General features: G+C 43.9%; 1 protein-coding gene across 1 annotated transcript in view; it reads left to right on the top strand.

Moving 5' to 3' along the window:
• LOC148022212 (thiosulfate/3-mercaptopyruvate sulfurtransferase 2-like) overlaps window positions 1–21427 on the top strand; it is a 66585-nt gene extending 45158 nt beyond the window's left edge. The window contains exons 7-12 of the mRNA XM_087697859.1: window positions 18233–18292; window positions 18395–18453; window positions 19511–19592; window positions 19781–19844; window positions 20851–20918; window positions 21003–21427. Of these exons, the coding sequence (XP_087553985.1) occupies window positions 18233–18292; window positions 18395–18453; window positions 19511–19592; window positions 19781–19844; window positions 20851–20918; window positions 21003–21107 (438 nt within the window). The 3' untranslated portion in view covers window positions 21108–21427. The remainder of the gene's footprint in view (window positions 1–18232; window positions 18293–18394; window positions 18454–19510; window positions 19593–19780; window positions 19845–20850; window positions 20919–21002) is intronic.
• Window positions 21428–21842: the final 415 nt, after the last annotated feature.

Below are 21842 nucleotides of genomic sequence, written 5' to 3'. Positions count from 1 at the left end.
CTCAGATCCTAGATGGGTTTGAAGGCTGAAAAAGATGTAGATCCGAGGGTGACAAGAAAAGTATCAATGCCGATGAAGGCCGTCAATTTAGACCACCGACGAAGAAGCTCCTCATGATCCTAGGAATCCCTCTCTGAAACACTAGGGTCTAGGAAAGCCACAACCGCATCACTGATATCATTCCCCTCTAAAAGGGATGGGGGGTGGTATGAGGAAACCACTGGAGGAGAGGGTGGGGGATGGGAAAGAACCTGTGGAATAGAGGGTGTACAAGTAGGAACGGGGGTAGGAATTGATAACTACCTCGGAGGACCTTGCATAAGAGAAGGGGAATGGAGCCTGTAGAGCCCGCTCTCTTACCAACCTATTGCTAAAACAACTGGCGAAGAAAAATCCTCAATAAACATGACTTGCTCGGTGAAGACCATTCGGGTACCAAGTCTAGTAAGGCCTTAAACTGGGCGGAGTGGAAAGCCCAAGTTTGGAACATGTAGGACCTCCAAAATGGAGCGCGAGGAACGGTTTGGCAATAATGGCAAAGTGCCAATACCAATAATAGGCACCATAGAAATGTCACGAATGGTGACTTAACCCTTAGATGGACAAACATATTGTAGCATATCTCCTTGTCGAGTCATATGATCGAAGCACCATTGTCAATGAGCCAAGGGATCTCTAAAGATGAGTCAACCATGGAAGAAGGCTCCTCCAACTCATAAATATGAAGGAACACGGACTCATGGATAACAGTTGGTGTAGAGGTAGAGGAAGGCTCGGATGATGTAGCTCCATTCTTCGCTCCCAGATGAAGGTGAGGGTACTACTTCCAACACTTCTGAGGATGTGTCCCCTTTCCATAGTGTGGGCATCAAGGCTTCTCTCAATCTATGTTAAGAGCTTGAGGAATGTTTTTATGTCTCCCTCTGGGGCTTGGCCTTTGTTTTCTCCTTCTTCTCCTCCTCCCATACTTGCAGTAAAAGCTTTCGTAGAGCTGGATCCATTGGCTACCTCTTCTAGACACTCATCATTCTCCAAGACAAGTGGGGCAAACTCTTCCCATAGAAGAGTATCTTGGGCCCTCATTGTAAGCAGGCTGGTGTAGAAGACATCATATTTTGGAGAGGGCAGAGCCGAGTCAAAAGAATCATGGTCATATCCTTTGATGAGATGATCTTGTCGAGGGAAGAAAGCTCATTCTCATATCCTCCAACGTGTTGATGTGATCCTTCTTGGAAGGAGAGTCATCAATAGTGAGCATCCGTAATTTCTTCTCTAGAGTAAGCTGATGGACAAATGGCTTTTGATGGTATAAAAAAGTAAGTTTTTTCCACATTTCCGCTGCCTACTGCAACTTGCACACATGCACTAGGACAGAATCTTGTAAGTTTATAAAGAGGAAAGATTGAGCTCTAGAATTGAACCGATTCCATAGGGTTGCATGATCCATTGTCAATCCCACTCTAGGATCCTCCATGGGATGGGGAATAGGGTGGGTTACAAACTCCCAAAGATCGAAGGTGTGAAGAATACATTCCACGTTACAAGACCAAAGCGAGCGATGGTGATGGGGATAGTAACGGTGAGGGAGAGTATGCAGTCTGTTGTCCATGCCAGAGATGGAGAAGACTGCAGCCACCTGATGGAGCACCTATGTCAGAAAGTGAATGAACGACCAGCTAGCTGGGTACGGCTATAAATAGCCGAATATGCTGGAAACTGGCCAACCAGCAATAAAGAAGGCCATAAATGCTGTCTGACCTGCATAAAATGCTGATGTGGCAGCAATAAATGCTGGCAACTGCACATGTTGACACGAGAGTCCGCAACCATCTTGGGCTGCACAAGTGCCAAACACCAACTAGAAGAAATGCAAACTCTAAAATGAGCTGCCTTCTCTGTCAAAGCACATGACAAACATGCCAGAGCTACTAATGTCCGTGTTTGACTCAGATTGAGGCATTGGGGAGGAGATGACAGTGCATGCCAAACATAAGTGCTAAAAGTTTTGGCATGCTGATTGCTAATTTTAGTGGCATTTATGGTAGGTCAGTCAGTTGGGCTGGTTTTTTACTATTTATAGCAGGCCACTTGGGGTGGGGCAGATCACTTGTGTTTTCTACAGGCTGCACACTCCTTCCCCAGCGCTGCCATCATCATCAGCTTGATCTGGTGCCCTCCTAGTGACGCTTTGGGTTGTGTGCAAGGACTGATCAGTCCATCGTTGTTGTATTCAGCATTGTTTTCAGATTCAGTGCAGATTTCTCTTCCATTCTTGATGTCTTTCTCTTATTCTTTTCTCTTTGTATTCATGTTTCTCTTTTGTTGTGTATTCTCATAGAATATCACCGCCTAAGTGAGAACATGGAAGTTTCCTACAGAGAAGACCACCCTATTGTTGAAAACACAAAATTTCAGCTTCTTGTTTGCTGCAGAAAACACAGATTTTTTGCGTTCTACAGGTGCTTTTGACAAAGGTGAGACATCTACAACTAATTTCTTGCAGGTGCAGCTGATTATTCTCTCCGTTTGGGCTCTTCTACAACAAAACACAACAGATTTGGTATGCTTGTAGGCCTAGAGAGTCGAGACAAACATGGATTATCACTAGTTCCAAGGCTTTGATGACTCAGATGAGGAGTCTATACATGCTCCCTTTGATAGGTGTCTTGATCATTGTGAAGATCAAAGGTCAGAATCCCATTCTACATGGGAACCATCACCTGATAGGTTGCAAAGATTGGAGCAGCCATCTCCTCCCCCTCTCTTCATCTCTCTCATAGAGCCCATCCTTTTGGCCCAAGGATGCCCTATGATAGCACCTTCCATACAGGTGCCTGTTCTTCCTTCTTTACCCAAAGATTTGTTTGGATGGATCTAGTTACTCCCTTTGGTCTTGCAACGTGGAGTGTATTCCTTATACAATGTACATTTGATCTTTTGGCTTTTGTGACTACCCCTATTCCTAGGCCTATGGAGGATCCCACTATTATTTCATCTATGGATTGTGCAATCCTTTGGGATGGGCTCAACTCGAGCCCATCTCCTCTCTCTTTATGGATCGTGCAATCCTTTGGGATGGGCTCAACTCGAGCCCATCTCCTCTCTCTTTATGAGCTACAAGATTTCATCTATGGAGGATCCCACTATTATTTCATCTATGGATTGTGCAATCCTTTGGGATGAGCTCAACTCGAGCCCACTCCTCTCTCTTTATGAGCTACAAGATTCTATCCTTGTTCATGTATGTAGGTTAAAGACGACCGCAGAAGCCTAGACAAAAGCTTTCTTCTTTCTATCATTAGAAAATTTTTGCCCATTGTATCACCTTGGAGAAGAAGCTTTGCATGCTTTTGGTTGACGACTCTCTTTCTATGAAGAACCACATCAACATAATGGAGGATACGAGGGAAGCCTTGGCGTCCCTTGGACGCATGATATTTTCGGAGGATAGGCAATGTTTCTACTTACCCAACTTCCATCTCTTATGATATTTTCTACATCAACCTTCTTATCTCGAGAGTCCATAAGACTCTTCTTTGGGAGGAGTTAGCCCTGCTTGTCTTGGAGCATGAGAAGTGTCTCAAAGAGATAGGAGCCAATTGGTTTGGCTCTACTAAAGCATTTACTGCAAGTGCAAGAAGGGGGAACAAGAAGGGGAATATGAAGGCAAACGACAACAACATGAAATAGGACGAGAAGAAGTCTAAGCCCAAGTGCTCACACAGTGGGAACAATGCTCATCCTAAGGAGAAGTGTTGGCAGAAGTATCTCCATTTGAAGCTAAAACGATGGTTCGAAGGACTCAAAGGTTATCCCTACTACTAATGAGTGTATTTTTTTGCATCTATTTGAGGTTGAGGACCCTTTCTTCCTCCATTCAGGAGAAGCCATGGCTTGTTGATAGTGAGGCTGCTTTCCATATGACCTATTGATATAATTGGCTTCAAGATCATTCTAGAGGGGGTTTGGTCACCATTGGTAAAATCTCTTCTGCACCAGCTCGTGGAGTGGGGACTATTCTGCTTTTGCTAGATTATTAGGCTTCAAAAACCAAAGCTTTTTATGTACTAGCTTTGGATGTTAACCTTCTTTTGATCCATCAACTAGATATTTGTTGGTCTTTACCTAGCATATTGACAATTGAGGATTCTTCTACAGGTTCTACTCTTTGGACGAGTACTTAGGAGGGTGGGCTTTATAAGCTCACTACCCTGTTGCGCGCACTTCCCATGAGCTTGGGCTACTTTTGTATGCTTGTTATGGACACTTGAATTTCAACTCCATATGCAAGGCTTCTGAGAAGATGTTAGTGGAGGGACTACCAGATTTTCCTCCCATTCGTATGTTATGTCCTAACTGCTTGTAAGGCAAGTAGCATAGGTGGCCTTATCCATAGGTTGCTTCTTGGAGGACTTCTATATCGGTAGAGTTGGTGCACATTGACTTATGTAGACATGTGGGCATGGCCTCGCTTGGAAAGGCCAAGTATTTGATGGAAATTATTGATGATTTCACCATATATGTATGCCGACTTCTTGGAGTACAAGAGTGAGAGGTACTCTAACTTCTATGACTAGAAGGTGTTTGTGGAAACACAAATTACTTTCAAGGTTCGAGGTGTCTAAGTTGATCTCAATGGCGAGTTTTGTTCTAATGTTTTTTCTAAGTTTTGCAGGGATTAATAGTATCAGGATGGAATATTCCCATCCAAACATATAGGGACCGGTTAGGCACTGAGATCAAGATAGACTGTCATTACGCGCAGTGAGAGATAGAGAGTGAGAGAGAGCAGAGTAGAGAGTGAGCACGTTTGTAGGTACAAGACGAGAGTGTACCTTAGATTTTTAGATAGATATATACGTGGAAGTACAAGTGCTAAGGGTGCGTTCACCCCCGAGCACATTTAAAAGGCACGAAGCCTTTATTCCCAACACCTCCCACCTAAAGGCAATGTGCCTTAAGAGGAGAAAAGAATCAGCTAAGTCTAGGTATGTACAAAGCTAAAATACATATATCTATCCAACTCCCATCATCTGTCGACAATGAGCAAACCGCTCTGCTGGAAGACCCTTCGTGAGAAGGTCTGCAGGGTTATCATCTGTATGCACTTTGGCAAGCTCAATGCTCTTGCTGTCAAGTACATCTCTAATGAAGTGGTATTTCACTTGTATGTGCGTTGTCTTTGCATGAAAGATAGGATTCCGTGCTAGCATGATAGCACTCTGACTATCACAATGGAGAACAGGTAACTCTGAGATGTCAAGCTCTCCCATTAGATGTGAAAGCCATAAAGCCTCCTTGCATACCTCATTGGCAGCCACATACTCTGCCTTTGTAGTAGACAATGCAGCACACTTTTGTAGCCTGGAGATCCAAGAGACTGCTCCTCCTGTGAAAGTAAACACATACCCAAAAGTGGACTTCCTGTAGTCCGCATGACCAGCATAGTCTGCATCCGTAAAGCCAACAACAAATGCCTTCTACTTTCCAAAGCGGATGCACAATTCCTTTGTGCCTTTGAGGTATCTCATAATACCTTTCACTGCATCCCAATGCTTCTTGCCAGGGGTTGCGATGTATCTGCTAACCACTCCCACTGCAAAGGCAATGTCAGGACGTGTAGCAACCATAGCATATATCAAACTGCCAACAGCTGAAGCATATGGTATCTTGGCTATTTCAGCCTTGTCATCATCAAATGTAGGGCTGTCCTCTGCACTAAGTTTCACATATGGAGGCAATGGAACCCCATTTGTTTTTCCCCCCTCCATATTGAAACGCTGCAAAACCTTGGAGATATACTCCTGCTGAGATAGATAGAGTAAGCCTTTTGATCTATCTCTGAGTATTTGCATGCCAAGAATGTGATTTGCATCACCAAGATCCTTCATGTCAAAGCTGCCATGAAGACTTTGCTTCAATGAATCCAAGGCATGTGTATCCTTGCCAGCAATCAGCATGTCATCAACATACAAAACTAAGATAATCAGGCTGCCATCTGCTGCCTTCTTGGTGTACAAGCAGTGATCCACTTGACTTCTATGAAAGCCTTGGGACTGCATGAATGTATCAAACTTATGATACCATTCTCTTGGTGCTTGTTTCAGCCCATACAAACTCCTTTTGAGTTTACATACCATTTTTTCTTTCCCTTGTTCAACAAACCCTTTAGGCTGCTGCATATACATGTCTTCATGCAGATCATCATGTAAAAACGCAGTCTTTACATCCATCTGTATGAGCTCCATATCCTCAACTGCAACCAAGCTGAAAATGGTTCTCAATGTAGTCATCTTAACTATGCTTTCCAGTTTTGCAAAAACAAAAATATTCCATATGCACTTTTCTTACGTTATTGCTAATAATTCTTCTTCCATATTGAGTAAAGATGATTGAAGATTGATCATGATAGTTTAGAAGATATCAAAAAAGATAAAATAGCTTCAAATTTTCAATGCAAGGTATGTGATATTCCACTCTCCCATTTCTAAAGATTCTTTGTTTGATTTGAGTACTTGAGGATCCTTTGCTTCTTTGGCTCTTATCCTCTCTTGCTCCCTTTACCTCAATCTTCAACAGATGAGCATATCAAGGTGGCTTACTCAACCACACTTCTTGAGGAACTCCCCCCCCCCAAAGACCTATTTGGTGATTGATTAATTAAGTGAACAACTGTCATAACAGCCTCTGCCTAAAAACCATGGGATGATGCAGCATGAGACAGCATTGTACGGACCTTATCCTGTATGGTCCGATTCAAATGCTTTGCAACTCCATTTTGGGGCGGATTATGAGGAGCAGTGAGCTCCCTCTTTATCCCTTTGCTGTCACAAAATGCTTGAAAGGCCTTGACCACATATTTCCCACCATTGTCAGAGCGAAGACACTTAAGTGTCTTATCTGTCTGATTTTTAGCCAATGCCAAAAATCTTTTAAACTTGTTAAGCACTTCATCCTTGCTACGAATAGGGTAAACACATTCGAATGTGCTAACTCTAGAGGAGAAGATTTCAAAGAAAGGGACTTTTTGTAAGACATCTGTGCATGTTTGCCATAAATACAATGATCACAATGCTCAAAATCAGCATAATGAAGACAAGGCAAGTAACCCAAATGAGAAAACACTTTCATTCCTGTTTGATTCATGTGTCCCAACCGGCCATGCCACAAAGAAATGCTTGGTTGCTCGGTCACGGCAACAATATGGTTAGACACACTAGATACATGAAGTGGATACAAAGTATCTCTCTTGCAACCTCTGGCAATAACCCTAGATCCCTTAGAGATCTTCCATTTTCCATCACCAAAGGTGATATGAAAACAATCATCATCTAGCTGCCCTGTGCTAATCAAGCTCTTCTTGAGCTGAGATACATGCCGTACATGCTGAAGTATAAAGACAGAGCCATGTTGAAACTATAACTGCACATTGCCAATACCTGCAATCTCACATGCATAGTTGTCCCAAGATGGACAACACCATGTCGACCCCCTGTATATGCGGAGAACCACTCACGATGAGGTGTGACATGAAAGGAAGCACTTGAATTGAGAATCCAGGTATGCATGTCATCATCTGTATTTGCAAGTAAAGTATGCGCACCAAAGTGTGAAGAGACAAAGAGTACGCCACTCTCATTGTCAGTATCATGAGTGACTACATTCACCTCTTCAATTTTTACAGTGCTCTTCCTTCTTCTCTTCCTTGCTATTATCTGTCTTCTTGTCTTTTCCTTTCTCTTTCTTCCATTTGTAGCAGTCATGTTTAAAGTGATCCTTCTTGCCACAATGAGGGCATTCAACATCTTTGCCACGTGATTTATTGCGTCCCTTGCCATCATATTTGCCCTTTTGTTGTGATCTGCCCCTAGTATGCAAAGCACTAGAAGACTTACTGGATGCATTGTTCTGCCGATTCATCTCTTCCATAAGTAGAGCACTCTCTACATCAGCATACAAAAGGATTACATTAGAATTGCTCATAGCAGTCCTGAATGTATCCCAACTCACTGGTAGAGTGCAAAGTAAGAAAGTCCTCATCAATCATGAACTTCAAGGCAACTAGCTGGCTGAAAATGGAGTTAAACTCATTGAAGTGAGTAGACATTGCTGTACCCTCTTTCATACGCAAATCCATAAGCTTTTTCAGCCAATACACTTTGCTTGTCACACTCTTTTGTGCATACAGTTCTTCCAGTCTAGTCCATTTAGCATATGTAGAATCCAAACCTTCAATGTTGAACAGCAAGGCATCAGAAATCGATAGCTCTATGGTTGAGCGTGCAAGCTCATTTAACTCATCCCAATCGTCCTGTTCCATGTCCGTGGGCTTTGCCCCTTTGGTTTTGATCGGCTTTGCCTGCTTCTTTTGTAACAAGATATTGTAGCATTGCTTTTGCCAAATTTCAAAGTTATGTGCGCCTTCAAGCTTCTTTATGTGCATCAGATTATTGCTGTCATTGCTGCCAGCCATGATTTTCAGCCCAAATGTGACCAGAAACAGCAAATGCAGGCCCAAACTGTCACCCAAGTGACCAAGGTACAAACAAGTACCAATCAGCAATAAATGACCACGCAGAAGCACAGATTTCAGATCTGTAATTAAATTTTCAGAAGCACTGATCCATGTGCTACAGCATTGTCCAACTGATTACAGCTGTTCCAAGGGCATATGCATCACATTACATGAGAAATCCCAAAATTTCAGCTGCAATTTCTGTTGTACGTGTACCCACGGGCATAAAATTTGACACGAACGGTCAAAAGCCCCAAAAATTTGTGCTCAAAGCATCAAACACACATCTGCATTTTCTGTGTCATGCATGGGACAGGCCAGTGTTGCCAAAATAGAGCAATTTCAGCAAAAGCCCCAAAATTTATCTAGTGTTGATGTCGAAATTGTGTGGAATTCAACATGCATGTACATAAAATGCCCAAATGCTGCACAAATTTTGCTCAAACTGCAAAAGCCCCAAATTGCACGAGGTCCAATGTGCATCAATGTTGAGAAAATTGGGTAAATTTCAGCCCAATTTGTGCATGTACATGAAAAGGCCCAATGTCGGGGACAAAATGTCACAAATTCTTGCAATTTTTGAGACAAATTTGCTTGTCCTGCATCAAATTCCCCAAATCTGGGAAAAACCCGAAATTTTTGGCCAAGATTGCATGAAAATTGGAAGCTGTGTCTCCACGCGTGAACGCCCATTAGTGGGTAAAAGGAATTAAAAAAAAAAGATTGAGTTTGACAGAAAATTTTGATGGGTCCATTGACCCACTAGGCGTCGCGTGACGCTGACGATGCGTGCTCACGACGACGGTGCCTGCCTGCTCGTGCTTGTCGCCAGTCGCCCAGTCGTTACGCGACGACGCCTGGTCTCCTGCTCACGCTTCAGTTGTTGTCCGTCACGCCCTTGGTCCACGTCAACTGTAGTCCCCTGCTCCAGTCGACTGTCGCTCTCGTCAATTGCGGCTTGTTGTTTGTCAACTTGTTGCACGCCCTACGACACCTGCAACTTCTGTCGAGCCTGATTGCGACACTTCCTGCTCGCCTGCGGGTGCCCACGATGCCTACAGCTCACAACTTGCTCATTTGTCCTGCTTAAACTTCGAGAGGTACGAACGCCTCAACCATAGCTCTGATACTAGTTTGTAGGGACCGGTTAGGCACGAAGATCGAGATAGACTGTTGTTACGCGCAGTGAGAGACAGAGAGAGTGAGAGAGAGCAGAGTAGAGAGTGAGCACGTTTGTAGGTACAATGACGAGAGTGTATCTTAGGTTTTTAGATAGATGTGTGGTGGAGCGTGCCAATCGAACCATGCTTAAGATAGCTCAATTGATAGTAGAGCATTGAGGTCTTCCTCATTCTCTTTTTCGCAACAGTCCTTATTGGTAATAAGTCTCTGACTTCGACTTTGAAAGACATGACTCTATATGAGGCTTTCTTTGGGAAGAAGCCTTCTGTGTTCCACTTTCACATCTTTGGGTGCAATGCTTATGTCCATGTGGACAAGAAGAAATGTGCTCATTCATACTTGGCAAGATATCTCTTCTGTGGTGGCCTTGTTGTCTTCTTTTATAAAGTCTCCTACCAGGCTCATTGGAGAGTTGCTTTGCAATGCACATGTTGCGCTACTTACAAGGGACTCGATCCTCTAGGATCATGTATGGAGAGGGGGCCACTCTTGTTGGATGGAGTGGTTGAGATTGGATAGGTGATGTAGAATCAAGATGCTCCACTACAGGTCTTGCTTCCTCCCTTGGATTGGGAGCTATCTCTTGGAGCATTGAAAAGTAGCCTACCGCGGCCTTATCTTCTATGGAGGCTGAGTACTATGCACTTTGTTCTATAGCTCAGAAGGTAGTTTGGCTCCGTTGCTTGTTGGCAGAGATTGGCTTTCCACAGACAGGACGTATAGAGGTTTACTGGGTTAAACTTCATTGCTTGGCCCAATCTCATGCAGCATGTGTTGGATTCTCAAGACTTATGGAACCTTGTTCAAGGGCTAGAATCCTAACTAGACCATTGATCGTCTTCATACAAGCCTTTTACTCTTGGAAAATAAGAAATGCCACAGCCATAGTCGAGCCGATGCAAGGTTTGCTACTTGAGGTTCACTCTTGATTACAACATTTTGACCTAGCATTTGATTGGTGGGCACACTTGATCGATTGCTATGCAGCTTATGATAGTTGCCTCAAGAATATTTCAGCTTTATTGCAACAAGTGATGACATAGTGTTCCTTGACCACCTTGTATGAATTGGGGTGTTAGTTGTTGTAAAGAAAAATACCCTAACACAGAAACATAAACAGAAACCGTACGGCAAAGCACAGACTGATAAAAAAAACACAGTTAGCGTTAGGGTTAGAGTAACTCAGAGACAATGAACACAGTGAATAAATGAAATGATATGACTACTAATAACACGATGCTCATGCAACAAACACACTATACAGTGAATGAATATTGAATCTCGAACTCTTGTATCTCTAGGATTAGGGCAGGGGTAATGAGCTGGAGAGTGTGTCGTACTCCGAATGGATCCCGAATCGCAGCAAGGCAGCCTTGAATTTTGAACACCAGCAAATGCAGCAGTGAGCAACTGGATCTAATGCAAACAGCAGTGAGGAGAGAGAAAGACTAAAAACGGAGCCTGCAAGAGAGAGAATGACTGAAAATGTAGGCAGGACAGACTGCAGGAGAGAGAAAGACTAAAAATGGAGCCTGCAGGAGAGTGAAAGACTGAAAACGCAGGCAGGACAGACTAAAAACGCAGGCAGAAGAGAGAAAACTGTCATGGCGGCAGCTGGAGCCTGCAAACGCAGCAGTTTGTTGGCGTGGCAGGCTGTACGATAGCAGTGGAGATGAATAACAGTCAGTCGCTAGTCAGAAACAGCAGCAATCAGCGTGTGGAGGGCTGGAAACAGGTGCCAGATTGCAGGGAACAGTGATGGACAGCAAGGGCTGAGATGTCCTCTGTGACCGGGGTGTGGCTAGTAATACTTGAAACCTGCAAAAACGAGATTGTGAAAGAGTGGAGGGCTGGTTGTCAATTTATAGAAAATTAGGGTTCTAGATTCTCTCCCACTTCTCGATCCGCTCCCCGTTTTAGGGTTTTGGCTAAAATAAGCCTAAAATAAGCATGTTTTGGTGCTGTTTAAGTGGGTAAGTGCATTTCTTAGCACAATACCCCCTCTCAGGCCCAAAATAGGGCGAGAGAAGTAGGCCAACCTAAATTTTGATTTACCCCAAGGCGTCCCATCCCAAAGCAGCCAGGGCATCGGATAAAAGGTCCACGTTGGCTGCCCAGTGGCCTACCAAGACTACAGAGGCGATGGATATCTTACCAAGGGAGCCCAAGTGATCACCCCAAAGAGGTCAGGGTATTAGACCAAGGGTGCTCGTCGGCTGCCCAAGGGTCTACCAAGGCCTACAAAGGCGGATGGAATCAACAATGGACTTGTTTGTTTTGTTTTGTTTTTTTTGTTTTTTTTTTTTGAAAAGTGTTTTGAAAATACATAAGTAATATAGGGGCAATGACCGTTTAAGTGACAGATAGGAAAAAATAAAGAGAGTTTTAAACCCAAGTTATTCATAAAACTAGCAAGTTAATCCCTCGCATTGACGAGGATAAGTGCCTAAGGATGATAAAAGTGAGTGTATGTGCCAATCATATGTTGAATATGGCAAAGGCAAAAAAAATGGTGGGCTTAGCAAGACAAGCAAAGCAAGTAAGCAAGCAAGCAAGGGTAGGGAAACTGCCTTTAGGAAAACTACCATGTGTTATGCTACGAATATGGTGGATCCTAAAGTCGACCACTCCAAAAGACCGAAAAGGGATAAATGCGCACAGATGCATGTTGACATGAACAGAATGCCAATGCATAGGGTAATGCAAAGGGAGATGCAAGATGTCATGCTCATGCAATATGCTATGCAACGGTGCCGCTGGGACAGTGCCCTCGCAGGGGAAGTGTTCACTTGTCAAAGTGCCCTTTTACAATCAGGTCATCTTGATAGTGCAGATGAAGTTACAAATGCACATAATACAATACAAAAGAATAAGTGAATGTAATGTCTAAAAAACTGTAAGCATCATCATTCTCATGATCAAGAGTAGGAGCCGTCCCCTCTCAAACTGGAAGGGAAAGCAAGAGGGAAGCATCCTCTCCCTGTCAAGCTGAAGAAGTAGGGAAGGGTGTACCCAAGCCGATCCTAGGTAGTAGGTACTGAAGAACCGGCCGGTTGACTGCCTTGGTCAAGATATCTACAAAATTAACTGATGAAGGCACAAACTCTAGGCGAATAGTGCCTAGCTTAACTTGCTCTCTGGAAAAGTGGAAGTGGACTCCCACATGCCGTGTTCGTGGTGTGATGATCGGATTGCTCGCAAGGGCAATGGCACTCTGGTTGTCACAGTAGACAACTGTGGGAGAGTCACATGGAAAATGAAGCGCCGCTAGTAAACTTCTTAGATAGATGGCCTTGGTAGTGCCATCAAAGAGAGCCCGGTACTCAGTCTCAGCCGTGGAAGCCGCGACCATCTCTTGCTTACAGCTGGACCAAGAAATGGGAGCCGTGTCCAAGGTAAAGAGGTAGTCGCCATGGGAACGCCAGGTGTCAGGATCTCCTGCCCAATCAGAATCAATGTACCCTTGCAAACATAAACCAAAACCATACGTCAAGCCATAAGAAAAAGTACACGGCAAATAACGCAACACACGAAGATATGCAATCCAATGTGACATCCTAGGTGCTGTGAAATACTGACTGAGTATGCTAACTGAGTTAGCAAAATCTGGCCTAGTGTGAATTAACCAAAGAAGTTTTCCTACAACAGAACGATAGGTGTGTGCATCGAAGGGCTGTCCTAGGGTATCCTTCGACAAGTAGACAGTAGGATCAATAGGCGTGGCCACTGGCCGTGTCTGATCCGAAGTGTATTGTTCCACAAGCTGAAGTGCGTACTTCTGCTGTGACACAAAATACATCCTCCAGAACGAACTACCTCCATCCCCAAAAAATAAGACAACAAACCAAGGCTTGTCATTTCAAATGTAGCTTTAAGCTTAGTCTTAATTTCCGCTATGGCAGTAGAATCTGAACCTGTGATGAGTAAGTCATTAACATATAGCAGGATATAGCTAACCCCCTCTAGAGTGGATCGAATATATAAGTTTGGGTCATAAGGGGTAGAATGGTATCCGTGAGTCTGTAAGAACTCATCCATTCTATGGAACCAAGACTGTGGCGCTCGCTTCAGCCCATAAAGAGCTTTTTGCAAGCGGAATACCGTATCCCTAGGGTTCCCTGAGGGAAAGCCCGGTGGCTGCTTCACATAGACTTCCTCCTTCAAGTATCCGTTCAGGAAGGCACTCTTGACATCCACCTGATGTATCGGCCAGCCGTGGTGAGTGGCGAGTGTGAGTAGCAACCAAAAGGAAGTCAACCGTGCAGTAGGGGCAAAGGTCTCTTCATAATCAATACCATGCTTTTGTTGAAACCCTTGCACTACAAGGCGAGCCTTGTACTTGGCTAAAGTTCCATAAGCTTTTAGCTTTGTCCGAAAAATCCACTTTGTCCTGATGACTTTCTTGTGGCTCGGACGATCCACCAATGTCCAAGTCTCATTTTAGTCAATACTCTCTAGCTCCCTTTCCATGGCCTCTTGCCGTTGAGGGTGCTGAAGAGCCTCTTGCTAGGTATTCGGCTCAGAATGCACTATGTAATCATTTGTAAACAAAGATGCAAATGATGCCTGAGGAGCAAGTCGGGCAGATCTTCTAGGTCCCTCCGGAGTGGAATCCGGTGGTAGGATCCTCGAATCCCTCACGGTCTGCTAGTACCAGCGAGGTAACGGGTCTCGCAAAGGGGGCCTGGGAGGTGAAGAAACTACAGGAATGTCAGGAGTGGGAAGTAGACCAAGCTCATAAGGCACAATCTTTGATGATGTGGAAGAAGGAAGCGGGTCGGAATCCGGTGCAGAAGATTGCACAATATCCCTCTTGTCAAAGATGACATCCCGCCTAACGATCACCTTGTTTGTCCAAGGATTGAACAAACGATAGGCTTTCGCTTCAAAGGAATATCCCATAAAAATAAGGAGATCAGCTCAAGGAGTAAGTACTCTCTTATCTTGTCATCAGGTGTGCGTGTGTACGTATGACACCCGAAGACTTTGAAATGGAAAATAACAAGCTGAGAGCCAAAAAATGCCTCATATGGGGTTTTCTGAGGAAGAGCCGCAGTCGGGCACCGGTTGAGGATGTACATCGAAGTGTTAACAGCCTCGACCCAAAGGCGCTCAAGAAGCTCTGCTGCGGACAGGATAGATCGTGCCATTTCCATGACTGTACGGTTCCTACGTTGTACGCCTCCATTCTGAGAGGGGGAGTTGGTAGAGGTGAGCTGGCGAGAAATGCCATGCTTCTGTAGAAACTCGGAAAACTCGTGGGAGATAAACTCACCACCGCTATCACTCCTCATGTACCCAATACGACAACCAGTCTGGTTATGAACCAACAATACCCAAGTAGAAAAATATGTGAAAGCATATGACTTATGCTTGAGGAAATACACCCACATGTATTGAGAGTGATCATCCGCTATCAAAAAGAAGTACAACGTGCCGTTAATAGCAGCAGTGGATGTCGGCCCGTAAAGATCAACGTGAATCAATCTAAGAGGCTCCTCAGCTCTATGTGTAGACTGCTCAGGAAATGGGGTACGGTGTTGCTTCCCGAGCTGACAGGCTTTACAGACATCTCAAGCTAGCTTCAAGCGTGGAAGGCCCTCAACCAGCTCATGGCGTGATAACTCATAAAGTGAGTCGTAACCAAGATGCCCTAAGCAAAATTGCCAAAGATGCTCATTGTGTGTAGACTCCCGAGATGTGGCTAAGGCTTGGAAGCTATAGAACATAGAGCCTTCGGCGGTCGACTCAGTTAGAAAGTGTGTCATGTGGTATAGGCCATTAGGCTGTGCCTCACCACGAGCAAGCACTAAACTAGTCAGAGAGTCAAGAACCTCGACTGTGGTTGCTATAAAGAAAATTGCTCGCCCCAACCGGCAAAGCTGCTGAACAAATAACAAGTTCACCCCAAGCTGAGGGACATGATATACATTGTCCAGCGAAGCCAGATCCGGACCCTTGTTAGTGGCAAAATTGATGCAACCTTGAGCCTGAATCTTGATCGAGGAGTTGTTTCCTACACGGACTCGCTCGGCTGCAGGGGCTCGGGTACGGAAAATGTCCTCTATAGGAGTCATGTGATGTGTAGCTCCACTGTTCACAATCCGAACTGGAGTTGAAGTGCTCGGCTGTGACGAGTGGGCCTCTGCAGTAACCTTGTCGGGAGGCAACTCACAGATGTGGACGAGACTCGCATCTGATGTCTCTATGGAGACGATATGGGCCTTTGCAGACCAGTCAGACAAGCCCTCTGGAGTTGAGAACGTTGTCGCGACTGAGATGATTGTGCGGTGGCAGTGTTTGTCTGACCTTTAAACTGCCCCTTGCCATCACCCTGCCTCCCCTGCTGGGGGTTGCCCGACTGAGGGGTGGGGATTTGAGGCTTAGGTTTTGGTGTTGTGCCTCATGCCTTTGATCGACACTCGTCATCAAAATGGCCGGCCTTTTGACAATGCTGACAATACCTATTCTTCTTAAGTACATTCTGCCACCCAAGTTTGAGTTGTGATTGGGAGTTTCCTTGAGAATCCCTAGATTGATTTAGCTTTTGAGTTTGATTTTGATTTTGGGTGGAGGTTTGGTTTGGTTTGCCTTTCCCTTGTTGCCCTTTCTGAGAATGAGCAAGAAGAGCCCCCTCTGAAGAGGAATTCATATGAAATTGATCGAACAACCGTGCGTAACGCAACAACTGACACTCAAATTCATAGAATGTAGGCATGATAGGCTTTGAAACTATTCCTTCCACAAAATTGAAGTATTTCTTGGGGAGTTTATTTAGGAACAATGTGACCTGGTCGTCAGATGACTTGGGAGTCCCCGTAGCGGAGAATTCAACGAGGAAACGCCGATACTCAGCCAACTTGACTTTCAAGTCATCCCGGTCAGTGATTTTGAAAAGCTGAAGCTCATGGTCAAGATTAATACGATGGATCCTATCTCGAGCTGCATAGTGGTCAGCCAAGTGTGCCCATTGCTTTGACGCTAAGTCAAAATGCTGAAGCTGAGAATAAAACTCTGGCAATAAGTCCTGCATCAGCTCCACAATAGCGGAGGCATTCCTAGCCTTCCATGAGCGGATGACTTGTATGGAACAAATGTGGGATCGGGTTGGGGTTTCAACCTCTGCACTAGATCCGATAGGTTCTGTGAATCAATGACATGTCTCATCAAATTTGACATAGTAAAGTTTGACCCGTTAAAACGAGTCTTTTCATTAAATGCATTCTTGGCAAAAGATGAGCTAGAACCATGAGGTGTCGGGTAGGTGGAGTAAGATGATGGTGGGAAAGATGGTGGAGGTGAGAGTGTCTGATAAGAGTAAGAAGGAGGGGGAAGAGGTGGGTAGGCAGAAGTAGGCTGTGAGTGTCCAATGAGTCCCGATTGATGCGGAGGCACTGGAACATGAATGTTTCCATAAGGTGCCGGTGTAGGTGGAGGCACTGGGACACAGTAGCCTTGTCCAAAGTAAGGCTAGGACATAGCATTGTGACCAGAAGGTCCACTAGGCAATGGCATGGAGGCAAATTGTGGAGGCAATTGATCCACACTTAGGAGAGATTGAGTGGGATACCCAGGCTGCAATGATCCCGAAAGTGTGTATGAGGTAGGTGGAACACCACCCGACTGAGGGAAGAACGAGGTCCTAAAGGATGTGCCTATGTTTCCATAACCCCCCGGAGTGATGTGCGGTGCGACATGAGGTGTCTGAAATGGAAATGTAAATGGTGTAAATGGAAGTGGTGAAGTAGCGGAAGAATGTGGTGGGATGGGTGGGTTTTGAAAGTGAGGTGTAGATTCTTTTTGTTCATTTTTATCATTTAAAGACTGAAAATGAAACTGTGAAGATGATGATATACCATGTAATGAAGTGCAAGGAACACCATCTCATCTTAGGGCAATAATAATGTGCATCCGAGTTTTCCAAAAAAAACGTTGTCCCTTACGAGTCATGACCATGGATGATAGTCATGTCAATCCTGGGGAGGTCACATTTGTGTGCCATATGCACTGGTTTTTCTTTGGAGACATGGTTGGACAGTCCGAGAAAATCATGGGGGAATTTTGACATGAGATGCTTCTGGTAAAATTTCGGACAGTTCCTGCCCAACCTGAAATTATAGTGCTCATATATGCAGGGTGAAAGTTTCTGGACTATCCCTTGTTGCTCCAAATGGATGGACATTAGCATGCAGAGGGTTGTCGTTCACCCAGCACATGTACTCTTACAACTGACTGACCATTGTTTGTAACATCACTGACTCAGGCACAAAGGTCATGGATCTTGAAGCTACTTAGAGTATCCTTTGTTGAACAGAGAGCTTTGCTGGCAGCTCCAAAGTTTCCAACAGATAATCTCCATGGATATCAGAATTTTTATCTTATTTGGCAGAAAAAATGTGACAAGAAAAATTTAACCCATTGAACCTAAACATTTACTTTCTGATATTCTCTTTTTGTGCACTATTGGGATGTGCCATTCTTTTGAGCATCAAAACCTCGATGAATTTCAACAGAATGATTTTCTTTTTGTCACAGGTTGATGCCCAAACTTTCAAAGCAAAATTTCGACCACATCTTGTGTGGTCACTAGAACAAGTATGATAAAGAAGACCTTTGTATGTATGTGTAGTTGCATATTTCAGATGACATCATTTATGAAATGAGAGCAGAGAACCTGACTTTATAATGGCGTTTCAGGTGAAATGCAACATAGAGGAGAAAAACCGAGAGCTTATAGATGCACGCAGCAAGGCTAGGTCTGTATTTTCACATTTTTGGACATGATTTAGAGATGATCTGTTTAGTGTGTCAGGTAAATTGCATTTTCTCCAGGAGATAAAGAGCACGTAATGGTTTGGATGTGTTTTCGAGTTTTTGAGTTCCAGTCAAAACAAGCTATGTACAAACACTGTAATCTCTCTTACTCAATAATAAGGTAACGTATACCATACAGGTTGACCATGTGGGTAATGCATGTACATTTGTACTATGCACGTATACATGCATCTATCTATGATGTTTTGTGTGTAAGTAGAGATATACTTGCCAGAGAGGTAACCTGCATACATTATCCTTGCCTGGCACCACACAGATAGATAGATAGGTAGGTAGGTAGGTATGGGTAAGAAGATAGGTAGGCCTGCAGATAAGTGGGCAGGTTGATGGGTGTGTAGGCTGAAAGGTGGGCAGACCGGCTGACACAGACTTAAGTAGGTAGGTAAATAGGTACATGTGTAAGCACGAACCTAGTACATGCCTACATACATTTGTGTATGCAGCTAGGCAGGCATATATGTAGGTAGATAGGTCTGTAGAATGCCACGCATGCATGTACATAGGTAGGTATGTGCCTGTTAAGACAGTATCTATTACATGCATGCACACTAGGTAGTAGGTGGCCATGTAGGTCGAAAGGTAGACAGGTAGGTACGTTTGTACGTGCTTAGCAGGGAGCTAGTGAGATACACAGGTACATAGGTAGGTAAGTACACAGTAGGTAGGCAGACAGGCTGGCACGTATGTGGGTGAGTAGGCAGGCAGGCAGGTGACTATATAGGTATGTGCATGCATGCAGGGAGTGGGGTGGCAGGTAGACATGCATCAGTGACTATACCCTTTTCTTTCTTAGTTGTACTGTTTTAGCTCAGCACTCAGATCAAATTTGTGACATAACAACAAATGTACTGGAGCCTGCTGTTAACGTATACGAGTCCTTATTATACAGCTGGATATGGGCTGTAAGTTGTAATGCTGGGCTTTTGAGAGGAAGTGTGTAGTGGATCCAACCTTGATGTAGATTTGTTTGCCTTACAGATTTGATGGTGTCGTGCCAGAGCCACGGAAAGGTATCAGGGGAGGTCATGTTCCGGGAAGCAAGTGTGTGCCCTTTAATGAAGTAAGTAATTTGAAAATAAATTATGCGGGTTTGCGATTCAGATGCTGTATGTGCATATACTTAGAAATTCTGATGTGAATGTTTATAAGTGCTAACTCAAATGAAACAAATTTTGATCATGAGATGACTTTGGGGCGGTTTTAAAATCCTTGATTACGAATCCTCATGTTTGAGCTGTGGTCAAATAGGTTCTCAAGGATGGTGCAACACTACTAAGACAGGAGGAGTTAGAAAAAAAGTTCAAGGAAGCAGGTATGCATTCCTGTAAAAAACAAAAACTGTATCGCTAGATTTTGTAAAATGTGATAAAGCAGGCAAAGGCTAAGACTTGAGGCTGAGTTGGTCTGAGCACTGGTGTCCCACAAAGTAGAAGCTCTCTACTTTGTATTCATAGGTTGCAGTCAAAGTAGTTAGATCAGGAGCCCACAAAGTGGACTGAAGCTCTCTACACAGTTTGGAAGGTGCAGTCATTGGTCCTACCTCTTGCTGTGCTAATACATGTTTGAGTGGTATGCATGTGTCAGATGTGGTCTCATTCTCGGCTGGATAAGTCTCTTCTGCTCTCATGGAGTTCCGTCTGCTATAGCTACTGTTTCATCTCTTGTGGGCTTCAACACCCAACACAGCCTGCGTCACTCAATAAGATCATAAAATCAGATCTTCCTTGTCAATAACCTTCGTATATGTGGTTGTGCATGATCCCATCCCGCGCCCCCCCCCAAAACCCCAAAACCCAAAAACGACCCTGTTTTCATCAAAATGGTGGTTTCCCTTCAGAAAATAAATTCCCATCCAAAGTGGAGCATGAAGTGATAATACTTGCGTACGCACAAGTTGAAAAAATGTGCAGAGCATGGACGAGTACACTTGTGATTGTCTCAGTATACAATATTTTGGTCCTAGACAGAACTGATATCATGTACTCACAATTTCATATAACATCCCAAGGCTTGACACTCTTCGGTGTTTCAACTGTGAGTGGAACATTGGAATAAATATTTGAAAGATTCTCAGTATACTACCTTAGGTCCTACTCAACCGAAATTATATACTCACTAACTTCCAAAGGATTGATGCTGTTTTAGGTTTCAAATTTCAGTTAATCCTTTGAAGGTACTAAAATTAATTGGAGAAGGAATCCAGGGTTTAGCTGTTCCTGTAGATTATCCTAGTGGCAGTAGGATTTTCATCTTCACGGCTGTTTAGAATATGTGAACCAGGCAGCTAGTTACTAAGCTTGATTTATGGCTTTTGGCAGGGGTGGATCTGAGTTCTCCAATTGTTACATCTTGTGGTACTGGGGTAACTGCTTGTGTTTTAGCATTGGTAAGTTTTTGTTTTCAACTCTTGCCTTTTGTGCAGTATGACATACATTCTATAGAAGTGTTGATGAGAGTGGATTGTATGCAGGCACTGCATCGCCTTGGCTGCAATGATGTTGCTGTGTATGATGGATCCTGGACTGAATGGGGGAGCAAACCTGATACTCCCATTGCCACAAACTGCCAGTCATGATTTGTTGTTAGAAACTCTGTAAATCATATGCTGTTGTGAGAGTTGTCCATTATGCTGGCAGGCAAGTAAACTTTACCTCACGAAAGCTTCATCAGAGTTTCAATGAAGGGTTCACAAGAGGTCTCCTACGTCATGAAGGAAAGAATTTTAGGCTTCACTTTTGTGAAAGGTTAGTTGTAAACCTTTCACAAACCTCTTTACTTTGGCTACATGCTTGGTAATCCCTTGTTCAATAGATACCTTGCACAATAAATAACAATGGATCAAACCCAGGCCTATTGAAACTAGACTTGAGGTTGGTGGGCGATTTAGTTTCTTAATCTCGACCGCTTTCTTGTTCTCTTGATTCGTTGATGTTTGCTTGATTTGTAACCCTTTGCCTTTGTCATGATCTCTCTTTCACACACACACACACACATTTTGAGGCATGTATAGGAGTTGTGGCTATTGTACTCAAAGTAGAGAGGCTATTATATGAATAGACATGAAGTCATAGGTTGCATCCTAAGATTGATACCTAAAGTCTAGTATGCCTCCATAAGTAATTGATGGCATCTTCAAACCTTGCAACAAGGGGCAACATGCTTTAAATAAGGGCAATGATAGACTTTGTAGATAAAGCATTTGCAATGAATCTCAAGAGAGCGTTGAGGTTTTGTTATTAAAGGCTATTTGAAGTGTTTGCACAACTATACATGCAATGTAATTATAGTTGGAGAAAGAGATGGCATTGTT

Source organism: Lygodium microphyllum, chromosome 17, assembly GCF_053477565.2.
Source record: "Lygodium microphyllum isolate KBCC chromosome 17, Lygodium_microphyllum_v1.1.10, whole genome shotgun sequence".
Lineage (NCBI taxonomy): Eukaryota > Viridiplantae > Streptophyta > Polypodiopsida > Schizaeales > Lygodiaceae > Lygodium > Lygodium microphyllum.
Note: the sequence above shows the minus strand (reverse complement) of the source record. Positions and strands in the feature narration are given on the sequence as shown.